Raw genomic sequence first — 12738 nt, forward strand, 5'->3', positions numbered from 1 at the left:
AAGGTTCAGACTTTTAAACTGCTGACCTCAAAACACCTATTTTCAGAAACTCACAAAATACAAAGAAATTATATTAACCCATTTCCATGCTTAAGCCATAGTGCTTTGCCCTTTATTCTACTTTCAAATTTGCTGCCATTCATTATCTCCATTTCTACATTATCACAAATCTCATGGCATATAATGCTTTGTGAAAAGTGTTTATTTACATTCTTATATCACCAAAATCTAGACTTTTTTTCAGCTGTACTTGGAAAACTGTTCCAAACAGATTACATTACCCAGCAGAGCTAAAAATGAGGGAAAAAATCAATATGGGATGTTCATGAATAACGTCTGTTAATTAAATGAGACTACATATAGTGATTTGCAGTGATCAGGAAAAGTGTTAAACATGCTAGCTGACGATTGCTATAAAGAATCTCTGAGCTGATAATTTTTGAGAATTCACCCTAGTTCATCTATGACTCTCCATGTAGTATTTAAGGAGAAAAGCCTCATTTTCCGAAATGAATAAAGAGAATTAATCACACAACTGTGTAGAATGGAACTCAGTCTGTATTAAAATCAAGACGAACGTACTTTTTAATATTCTAACATCTCCAAGGAGTAGTTTCAAGTACTGTACCCAAGAAGTTCAGGTAATTTGTCCATTGTCACACTGTTAAAAGTCAGGTGGGCTCCAAAGCGCAGTCCTAACCAGCATGCCTCCTCTAAGGCAATAGTCGAAGTGCAGACTTCGACTAGGAATTATTAGCTGTCTGGCTTTCCATGCTCCTAAATTCTTCCGACAGACCCCAACGCCTCCCAGACATCCTCTCCGACCGCCCTGCTGCCCACCCCCAAGTTCCCGGCATGCTCTGGGCTCCGACTTCCTGGGACCAAAACCTGCGCAGGCTCCTTTCCTCCACACTGGTTGTAGGTGATCTCCGAGGGCTGCTCAAAGTCTCGCGAGGGCGGACCCGTTGCCTGGTGACGAGAGTTGGGGGCGTGGCTGGGGCTGCGGATCTCCAGTAGTGGCATTCCTTCTAGCGGCTGGACCCTGGGTTCTCCGCTAGATCCCAAGGTATTGTCCCCGCACGGAAGCGACGACTGGCCTGACCAGAGGACTCGGCCAGGATCTAGGTGCCGGCCCCAACGGGACGGTGAGGTAGGCAGAAGGAAGGCGGGGCGCCCCCTGCGGGAAGCGAGCGCGCCCCGGAAAAGGAGCGCCTCCCCACACCCTGGTGGCCAGGAGTGAGTGCGGGAAGGAACTCGGCCGCCTAGAGTTGTGGCCTCATCCTGCCTCCCTTGGTACTGTCGGGACGCGGCTGAGCGTGGACGCGCCCGCACCTGCCCTCCTCCGCAGTGGTGGAAGACACCTGCGGAGCGCGGGTGAATAAGGGCCTTCTCCTGAGGCCAGAGCTGTATCCGCAGCAGGTCAGCGCTTCGTGTGCCCCGTGTGCACCTGTAAGGAATGGAATTTACGCCCGTCGGGTTTTCCAAATGTGGAGTTGTGATGCCCAGGCAAAAACTTCAGTTTCTTAGGACTGAAGGTGTCATCTATGAGACAGTCGGCTCCGTGGCATTGGCAGTGATTTGCCAGAGAGCTTGAACTTATATGTAGTCCACGCTGCAAAACACACTTTCTGTAGAGAGGGGCGTAAACCAATAGATTTGCAATTGTCGAGTCCTTTGGTCTCTCAAGAACGATGGGAACTTGACAAGAAATTTCGATTATTCCCTGGTCTTAATATTAACCACATGGGAAGATACATAGAATGGTAGTGGTCATTACCAATACAACCTTCTAGTAGCTATTTAGATTTCTAAGAATAAGAATAATATAAATGAATATTAGAACAGACAGTATCTACAGAATGATAATCAAAATGTAAAGTCTTGTCACTTGAACTTTTGGTCAAGTGAAAATCAAGGAGAAAACTTAAAATTATATTGCTACATTTCACAAAGTGACTGTAATTTTTAAAATTCATTATCTTTTAATGCCTCAGGATCATTCTGAACTTGCTGTGTAGTATTCAATTGTAAATATAATAAAATGTGAATGATTTGGCTGTATACTCTGGAAATTCCTTTTAATTAAATGATTTACTTGATTTGTCTTTTATTGTGGTTGTTGTCTCTTATAATCGTGGAAAATTCCTTTAAATCTTTGAAATTGAAGGTGTTATTAGTTGTACTCTAGTTTTTAGAGAAGACTGTTGTGACTGTTAAATACAATTGAATATATTTTTGAGTACTCATTTAATGTAGTAAACACAGCTTGAAAAGAAAAGCTGTCAAATAATTTCCTTAGAAATTGTTTTACAGCCTACCTGTATATTACAAGAAATCTCAAGTCAAACACTGGAAGAGATGTCAGAAGATTCAGAAAAGGAAGACTATTCAGACAGAACAATCAGTGATGAAGATGAATCAGTATGTTTTTCTCAACTTTATTTTACTTGGAGATAAAATTTGTATTATATAAATCCCTAATTAAAGTATTATAAAGTCAATTGGATAAAAAATCAATTGGATGTTTAAATGATTGTCATTGAAGTTGGGAAATCATTTGGCTGAAAAAGCTAAGCTATCACTGGGAACACTATGCCCTGTCTAGAAAGAGAAACTGTGTTTGTATTTTTTTGAGAAAATATTTTAGCTAAGATTCTTCTAGGTTTTATTAAAATTTGTGTATGAAATTTTTAGTAGGGTTTTTAGGATTAGCGTCCACTTATTTTCTTATATGTGCTGATTGGACTGTGTTACATCATAGTATGAATCATAGTAGAACCACCGTGTTCTAACCTTGTTGTGTATCACCATAACAGTTTATTGTGGCTCTGATGTCACAGAGGAAGGGACATGGAAGAAGAAAAAGAGGGGAAAATGTAGTATTTAAAATTCTTTAGTCTGTTTCTACTACATATTCTGAGATATTTCCTTCAAATTTTATTAAAGTGTAAATTATGTATGTAAACTAATGTCCCAAAATAAGCTCTTAAAGCTTACTTTAACTACTTAAAGGAATTACGGCTTTCTGTGTTTTTCTTTTTGTTATTTTTGTGTGTGTGTGTGAGCCAGAGTTTCGCTCTTGTTGCTCAAGCTGGAGTGCAATGGTGTGATCTCGGCTCACTGCAACCTCTGCCTCCTGGGTTCAAGGGATTCTCCTGCCTCAGCCTCCCGAGTAGCTGGGATTACAGGCGTGCGCCACCACGCCCGGCTAATTTTTTGTGTTTTTAGTAGAAACAGGGTTTCATCATGTTAGCCAGGCTGGTCTCAAATTTCTGACCTCGGGTGATCCATCTGCCTTGGCCTCCCAAAGTGCTGGGATTACAGGCATGAGCCGCCACGCCTAGCCAATTTTATTTTTAATTTAAATTGTTTTCCCAGGTTTACCAAGAATCTTTAAACTTCATTCCTTCCATGAAGTCATTATTATGACCTCACCCAGTGGAAGAGGAGGAATGAAGGATGCAAACTTTAAGGTTTCAGGATATTTGAAGTGTTGCGTGTATTGAGACCAGTAGCCGATAATAATCCTTTAATTTTCTCGTTTATTAAAGGTTAAAGACATATACTCAATCCCAAGTACTAAAATAGATGTAAAAAAATCTGGATTTGAAAACTGTTGGTTTTTTAAAGAGAAATATTTTTAAATTCTTATTTTAGGATGAGGATATGTTCATGAAATTTGTAAGTGAAGATTTTCATCGGTGTGCACTTTTAACAGGTTTGAACCTATTCATAAAGTTTTTGTTTAGTATAAAACCTTGAGTGGATAAAAAAGAAGATGAGGAAACTAAAAAGTCAGATTGAATAATATAGGGAATGATTATTCTAGTAGATTGTGAAAGAGAAATGTATCCACTTGCAGAATTCAAACTTTTCAGGTTTGTTTTACGTAAACCTATTTTATATTAGAATATAATAAATGAAAGTGGTGATTATCTTATATTTAACATAACGATTTACCTTGTCATTTCTTTAATTGTATTGAGTATATGACTCCAGTTATAAAGGACAGATTATGTTAGAAGTACATCTTCATTTAAACGAAGTATATTGTCTAAAGAGTCTCCTTAATAAAGTCATTCATTTGCAACTGAACATGTGTGTGGGCATCTTGATGTATACTTAATTTTTAAAGATTTATACTTAGAGTTGTACTTTCAAATGCTAAAATATCTCTACTCAGTATTTACATATGTATCACAAGTACTCTGAAATTGAAGTTAAGGCCTTTATCTTTTTTTTCTTTTGTCTTTTACCACCATCCTAAAATAAATCTTTCTGTTTGAAATAACCACCATTCTCAGTTTGGTGTGTATCATTCTAGAACTTCTTCTTTGCATTACACATATCTATACCCATGGGCATAGAAATTTTATAGTATTGTTTTGTGGACTTTTCCCTGCTACCCTTTTCTGTTTTTTAAATTTTGCCAACCTATTAGGAGACAGGGGATAACTCACTCCTTTAGCATTTCTGGGATTGCTAGAGAAATAGAGAATTACTTCTACAGGCTTATTATCTACTCATATTCTTAGTTGATATGAATTGCCCATTTATAGTAATCCCTTTATGTTGCTTCCTTTGTTTAGAACGTTACCAAAAGCAAGATGTAAAACATTTAATCACCCCTAAGTGTTCCTGTGCCTCTGCAGTAGATCCTCTCCTTCCAGGCTTCACCCCTGGCTCCAGACAACCAGTGATTTGCATTCTCCCCCCCCCCCCCCAATATTTGGCTTCGCTAGAATTTCACAAAACAGAATCATACATTTTGTGTTTTCTGTCTTCTTTCATTTAGCATAATACTCTTGAGATTTATCCATGTTGTTGCATATATCAGTAGTTCCTTTTTATTGTTGAGAGGTATTCCATTATGTGAATAGACCACAATTTCTCCATTTAGCCATCCATCCATGCACAAATTGTTTCCAGTTTGGGGCTGTAATGAATAAAGCTCCTGTGAATATTTTTGTACAAGTCCTTGTGTGAACATGTTTTTATTTCTCATGGGTAAATCCCTAGGAATAGTATTGCTGGGTTATGTGCTAAATATATACTATATGAGAAACTGCGAATCTGTTTTCGAAAGTGTATCCCTTTGCATTCCCAGCAATGTGTTATTTCTTCGCCAAGAATTCTTATGTTTTAATTCAGTACAAGTGTGTGTTTCCCTTACCTCATGGAGCAAAATTGTAATCACTCCTTTAAACTTCTTGTCTGATCGTTTTAACATCTGGGTTATCTTGTTGTTAACATTTGTTGATTGCCTTTTGCCCTGAGAACTGGTCCTATTCCTGGTTTTCCGTTGTTCATGCTATGTTGTGTAGATTCTGGGTCAATGTATTTCTTTTAGCAGGCAATCAATCCAGTTAGGTTTAAACAGTAAGTTCTGGCACCCCTTCTGTGGATAATCATTCAGATCTGATTTCTCATCTCTAAGCCTTTGCTATGCTGATTTTTTCCCATGCCAGTGTAGTTCAGGAGTTTTGAGATGGTTCAAAGCCCTGTTTAGTTCTCTTAAGTTTTCCTTGTATTGGTTTGGGACTATCTTGCACATGTGTAATTCAGGGGTTGAGCTGAGACATTTGTGTGTGGGTTGGCGGGGTGGTTAAAGTTTCAGTTAAGTTTTCATAGTCTCTGAGAGTGTGTCTGCTTTCATAGCTCAGGGATTAGCCCAATCCTGTGGGCTCATACACAGGATTAGGAGATACCTTTCTCTGGTTCCTTTCTTCCCTTCAGGTTCCCTCCACACTGTAAGGACCCCTTTTCCTGGTTCTTCTGTTAAGATTAAGACTGGTTTTCTGATTTGGAGAAGGAATTTGTTTTTATTTTATTGTGTGTGTACATATGTCATTTCTTAGTCATTCATAATTTCTCAACCTCTACACTACTGACAACCCCACCACATTCTCCCATGGCATCCTGTATATGCCTGCGTGATTGCCCTTGCCATATCATATCACCTAACCCTTCCTTCCTTCTCTCTGTACTGAGAACGCCTTCATCTCAGAGACTGTCTTATCAATGTTTGTATCTCTTCCAAGCACTGGTTCTGGCACATAGTAGGTAATCACTAAATAGGATATTATCATTGTTAGGGTGGTGTGACTAAATTATTCTGCTCAAGAGAAAAAGAAAAGACTACTCTCAAGCATTTTAGAATCAAACATTTATAATAAAAATAACCCCAAACTTTAGTAAATGGAAAAAAAAGGACTGAGTTTCTATTTGAGATTTAGCCTTTTGCACCACTGCACCGCACTGCTCTGTTTAGCACGCTAGAGCAAACATTCATTCAGCACACTAGGGCAAACAAGGGGCTGGATTCACCTTCCTGTGGGAGTGCTTCTCTAAGTTTTAACTCTACAATCTGCTCTTGTTTACTTTTCAAATTCTTCGGATAGTTATGTTTTTGTATTTTATCTAGAATTTAGTTGTAATTAGTGAGAGAGAAGGCCTGTATAAGACTTATGTTACCACAGCAGGACTAGAACTCTTGTTCATTAACTTTTGATTGAATGACAAACTTGCAAATTTTACATGTGGTTGCTGGATTTTGTTGTATTCAGTTAAAGAATGTTGAACTTTGTCCTGATAAGCAGTTGTTTTGCTTGTGGATCAGTTTCATTACTTTGAGGCTTGCCTTTCAGCTTTGTTAGAGTGTGTCCAGTCAGAACAGTCTTTACTCCAGGGCTGAGTTCATTATTTAGGCGTCAGCTCACGTTACCTCTTTAGAGAAATCTTGCCTGACCACCCTCTCTAAAATAGCATCCTCACTCCCACTTTCCTGTTTCTAATCTTCATTTATATTTCTGTGTTTTATTTTTGTAGCATTTGTCATCACTGAAATTATCTTGTTTTCCTACTTATATATGCCCTACTACAGTTTAAGCTCATGATGGCAGGGACACTGTTTTTTCACTCTGTATGGCAATTGTCTGTTTATAGTTTTTAGCACATAGTAGATGCATTATAAGTACCTGTTGGATGAATGAGTCTATAGAACAATCCTGATAAGTAGCTAGGGCAGGTGATATTATTAGTTATTGACCTGTAGTAAGGTTTGTGTTCCAAGAGGCTGCCTTGCCCAAACAAAGTCATACAAAAAAAAGTGATAAAAGGGAAGGAATCCAGTTATCTGAGCTCTAGTCCAGTTGCTGTATCAGCTGTTGTACAAAAATAACCAAGAACTACGTCTCGGCAAAAAGCCACATTTCAGAGGTGAAAGAGCAAGAGGAGTCAGTGAGACAAATGGAAAACCAAATATGTAGAAGGGAGGGGGAAATCCAGGAAATGTGTCATAAGAGAAGTACGCTTAAGGAGGGGTGATCATCAACGTCAAACTGATGCCGTACAGTATCACACCAATATACCAGACCACTGCACGGCCTTCTTGGTGTGGCCCCATACTAGTCTATATGGATTGTGTTCCTGGCATTGTATCACACAGTAGCTCTAGAAGGAAAACTGAAAAAAAGTTGTGACTCAGTTCACCAGCAAACCTTGAGAATACAGTTCCAGTAAGTAGTGAGGAATTATAGTTCATCACTGTATTTAACTCATTAGACATTTAGATGATTTGCTAGAAGAGCTACAAGAAAGAAATGTTTTTAAAGTAGTAGTGAGCTTTTAGAATAAATTAATAGTATAAAGGTCAACTATTTTTTGGCGATTGTGAAGCTCGATCATCACAAAATTTCATTAGTACTTTTATAAAAAGTGCCATGAATTATAAAACATTTGTAATGATACCCACACATTGAATAGTGTTGAAAGGAAAAAAGGAACTATATAAAAGTTACAGGAGTTGGTATTTTTCTTCTTCCCACTCATGATTGTGTTTGAATCTTTTTCTCAGCTGACTCTTTTGGTGATCCCTTCTTCCCCCGGACTACACAGATACTATTAGAATATCAGCTAGGGAGATGGGTGCCACGTCTTCGTGAACCACGGGATTTATATGGTGTCTCTTCTTCTGGTCCACTGAGCCCAACACGGTGGCCATACCATTGTGAAGTCATCGATGAAAAAGTCCAGCATATTGGTATGTTTTTAGCAGTTTGAGCGATTCAGACATTAACAAACTTACTTTGCCAACCTTGATTTTAATGAGGAGACTCACAATGTTAGAAAACAGTACATTCCAACAGAAATATAAGGTGAGCCACATATGTAATTTTAAATTTGCCTGTAGCCACATTTAAAACAGCAAAAAGAAAATGAAATTAACTTTAAAAATGTATTTTATTTAACCCAAAAATATCCAAAATATTTCACATTCTTTTTGTACAAAGTCTTCAGAATCTGGTGTGCATTTATCTTTACAGACATTTGAATTGAGATCAGCCACATTTCAAGTGTTCAGTAGCCACATGGGCTTAAATGGAGGCGCTTACAGCATTTGCTTGGCTTCTGAAGCTTTAGCAATTCTAAACAATTGCAAAGGGCATGACGGTGTCCCAGGCACAAACTCATACACAGAGTGAAGGCACAGATGGAGGCTATGCCGGAATGGCTGTGAGCTGTAGTCCTGCTCTTTGTGGCTCCCTGTCTCTTTCTCATTTCCTCCTTGTATGTTTGTCTTCTTCTTAGTGTATCTTTATCTTCTTTTACTTCTTTCTGCCTTCTTTCTTTTTTCCATTTCTTTTCCTGTTTCATTTTCTCTTTCTGCTTCTTTGTCTTTTACCCACTTTCTGCTTTTTCCTTTAATGGATGTTTATGAAACTGAAGAGTGTATATTTTAGTATAGATTTTTAATGTTTCTGTATGTGTCCATTCCCAAATTTAGTTTTTGCTTTCCTAGGTAAAGCTTATAGCCTCATCTCTCCAATCTATGCACAGGTATGACAGAAACATCCCATTGTTCACCATCTTTTCACTGCCACAACTCTCCACCTTTTGTTGATTGAGACATTTATTGCCAGGTAGAGATCTTAAAGATATTCATTGGTGAATTAAAAAAAATTACACATACACACTTTTTATAACTATACTTATTACAGTGCCTACTAGGAGTTCTTAAAAACTAAATTTTCTTCATATATCATCTGGCATATAGATAGATAGATATGGGGAGAAAGGAGAGGGGTGCAGAGAGAGAAAGAACACTGATTTTTGTTCATGGAGGACAAAGTTAATTTTCTTCAAGAATTCCAAAGTTATAGGGTTAAAAACATATTAAAGAATTCATGCTCAATAGTACTAAACAGAATCACTTATTCGTACCGATCTCTTCAAAGCTGGGTATATATTTATCTTCTGTAGTATAGGACATCTCTCTCCCTTTTTCTCCTTTCAGTCCTTCTACCATCATCCCCACCTCTCCTCTGTTACCACCCCCTCCAACCTCATTTTTTGCTACAGCACCAGGGCAGGAAATAAAAAAGTCAAGCAGAGAAAACACTGCCATGCTATTGAATTTGAACCTTCCCCCAACCCTTTCTTTTTGTACTTTGGTTCTTTTTCCCAGCCTCCTCATGACATATCTGTGGCAGAGGGAATGGATAAGGAGCAATAAAGGAAAATCCCTATGCACCTACTGTGACTTCTGCCTGATTTCTCTCCAGTAGCAGTGATGAGAGAATGAGAGCAGAAGAGACCCAAAAGGAAGAGGAAAGCAAGATCCCATCGGGCCACTGCTTCTCAGTGTCACTTCCAGCCCCAGGTGCTCATTCCACTCAACTCTGTTCCACCTCATCTAACTAGAAAACCCTTCTGTTGCATCCTTGCCACACCTTTCTGTTCCTTAAATTTCCTAGCCCTCACTTTCAGCCGTCATTTTTGCCCTCAGTTGCAGGAGTCACCATCAGCAGCTCAGAGCTGGGAGAGGTTCTATTTTCTTTGGTTGCTTGGTAATCCCCCACTGTTACTGCTGAGGTTCTTTCAGATGAGGGCAGCTGTGTTTCTGGCCTCTTCTATTGAAATTTTAAATATAGTTTCTAACCAAAATATTGTTATAAGTGTGGCTAGAGTTTGTGGTGCCATCTTTCAGATATCTTATATAATAAATAGGCTTTGGGCTCTGTGAACCCAACCTCCACCCTGGTGAAGGTGCAGTCACCACACAGTACAGGTGGAGATGCAGCCTCTCTCAGCATACATTTCCCAAGATCCCCAGAGTCATGTCACACAGCTACTAGTGATACAGTCTGTGCAAGGTAGAGTCATGCTGGATAAAAGCTTTATTTTGGGCTATGCCACTGCTCTTTTATTTTCAGTCTGTGTCCCTGAAATTTTTGCAAGCTCCGCTGGTCCTCAAGCCAACTGGAACACCCAATACAATACATCCTTGTATAGGAAGACTCATAATCTTCACCCGCGTTTGTCCTTGATGGCTTTTTCCACTTTGCTTGCTAGCATTTCAGAAAGTTTACTTCCCATAGTCTTACATATTGCCCTAGACCTTGCTTTTGTCACTTGACTATTGCAAAGATTTTACAAATTTGGATATTTGAAAGGACTTACAAGACCTCACAGAGCATTCTTCTGTGTGGCTTTTATTTAAAGGCAAAGGATAGGTGCAGCAAGAGAAAGATACTATGGCAAGCATTGGGGCTCAGGTGCAAGCTTTCCAGTGGCCTTATTCACACAGACTGCCTGTCTTCAGATTGAAACACCAAGATCTATGTGATGCATCTTAGCTTCAGAAAACCTCAAGGCAAAAGTTCCCATCTGGGTTTTTAGGCCCTTGTAGTCATGACATCAAGCCAGGCTGTCTTCCTGATCTGCCAAATGGAAACCATCAGTAAACAAACTGGCCATGCGGGGTTTTCGGGGGCAGTTTCAGACAGTAAACAGCACATCATTAATCTTACTGTTCTTATCTTGGCCAAGAGTCAAAGCTGGACAGCCAGAATTCCCTAGAGGTAAAAATAGAGCTTTTCCAGTCCAGCTATAAATTAACTCTGTCTTACACAGCCATATATCTTGAAAGTATTTCCATATCAGTTTATATATATTAATCTCCTTTTTTATAAACTGGTACATCAGATTTCATTAAATGGATGAATCAGAATTTCTTTAACTGGTACCTTATTAATGAATTTAAGGGGTTTCCAGTCATTGGCTCTGACAAACAGAACTGCATAAATATCCTTTTAGGTGTGGCCTAATGCATATATACATACATATTTTAGGGGTATTTTGCTAGAATTTCTGGTATAAGGATACTGTCATATTTTCCTCCAAAAAGAGTTGCATCAATTTATAGTCATAAAAGCAAATAGTTTATGAGTATGGTCAGGGGTCCTCAAGACGACTCATATTCAACGATTTGCTTCAAGGACTCACAGAACTCAAGAGAAGCCATTATACTCATGGTTATGGTTTATTACACTGAAAGGATACAGATTAAAATCAGCAAAGGTAATAATGGCATATAGCAGCGGTCCCCAACCTTTTTGGCACCAGGGACCAGTTTCGGGGAAGACAATTTTTTCACAGATGTTGGGGGATGGTTTTGGAATGAAATTGTTCCACCTCAGAGTATCAGGCATTAGTTAGATTCTCATGAGGAGCACACAACCTAGATCCCTTGCATGCACAGTTCAAGGGATCTTGTTCAAGGGATCTTGAACTGTTGCTGCTGAACTGATAGGACCAGTGCTGGTCCATGGCCTCAGGGTTGGGGACCCTTGCTATGCAGCAGAGTCCAGGTGAGACCAAGCACAGGCTTCCAGTTGTTCTCTCCCTGTGGAGTCTTAGGAACAGCACTTAATTCTCCCAGCCATAATGTGAGATAACATGAAGTGCTGCTAATCAGGGATGCTCATCTAGCTTTGATGTCACTAGTTTCTATTGCAGGTTGGTTATATTTACATTCAGTGCCCACATGGCTGACCTTAGTTACTTAGTCTCTGGCCTTTCCCGGGGTCAAAATTGATACTGTGTGTCCAAGCCCTCTACCACCACCACCACAATAAACCAGTTGTTAGCATAAACTATCTGACATAGCCCAAGGTCCCAGGTAGACAAAGATACTCTTATGAGGCAAGGTATTCCAAGGCATCAGAGGTTATCTCCCAAGAGTTTAGCAAGGTCCAAACCTTTACAATGTGCAGGGTTTGGACAACCAAGACCTGCTGAGTTAATCATTTATGCACAGGCTACTCACTGTCCCTTGGCCTAGGCTCTCTTAACAGAGAGCCTAGTTTGTATAATATGATTATCTCCTATTTTAATATTCTACTATTTATACCTTTTGACAAACCTGTGCATAATTACTCAGCATAGAAATTAACTCATAATTAAGTAGATCCAGTTCTTAGCCCATTTTTCATTGATACTACATACCAAGGAGGCTGTGATTCAATTTTCCAATACATTTGATCATCATCATTTGACTTACTTACATAAGGGAGAGGAATCATTCCAGCAGTACCAATGTTAGACTGTATCTGCAGTATTGTAGTAGATGTAACCTGAAAAATAAGAATCAAGAGATAATGGCCCGTTACCTCTGTCATTAACAATCAGTTGGTCCAGTTCATCATTATATCATATGACCAGAATTTCTCCCAGAGCAATGCCACTCAAGTTTGCAGGCTTCCATTCAACCTTTTCAGCTTCTAAGAGCAAGGTTGGTCTTAGAAAACTGACTTCACCTTTTTGGGCATCTAGTATAATTAAGCTAAGAGACAGTCTCTTGCTCCGAGCCTCTCTCAAAGCACCAGTGTAATACTAGATTTTCCTTATTACCTAATTCATTTATTTATTCCTGTGCCTTGGCTATTTCTCCTATTT

The 12738-nt window shown here is 39.0% G+C and overlaps 1 protein-coding gene across 1 annotated transcript in view; it reads left to right on the plus strand.

Moving 5' to 3' along the window:
* The first annotated feature begins 877 nt into the window (after nucleotides 1-877).
* AGBL3 (AGBL carboxypeptidase 3) overlaps nucleotides 878-12738 on the plus strand; it is a 125976-nt gene continuing 114115 nt past the window's right edge. The window contains exons 1-3 of the mRNA XM_007983011.3: nucleotides 878-2421; nucleotides 3658-3718; nucleotides 7856-8041. Of these exons, the coding sequence (XP_007981202.1) occupies nucleotides 2359-2421; nucleotides 3658-3718; nucleotides 7856-8041 (310 nt within the window). The 5' untranslated portion in view covers nucleotides 878-2358. The remainder of the gene's footprint in view (nucleotides 2422-3657; nucleotides 3719-7855; nucleotides 8042-12738) is intronic.

This window comes from Chlorocebus sabaeus, chromosome 21 (assembly GCF_047675955.1).
Source record: "Chlorocebus sabaeus isolate Y175 chromosome 21, mChlSab1.0.hap1, whole genome shotgun sequence".
In the NCBI taxonomy this organism is placed as follows: domain Eukaryota; kingdom Metazoa; phylum Chordata; class Mammalia; order Primates; family Cercopithecidae; genus Chlorocebus; species Chlorocebus sabaeus.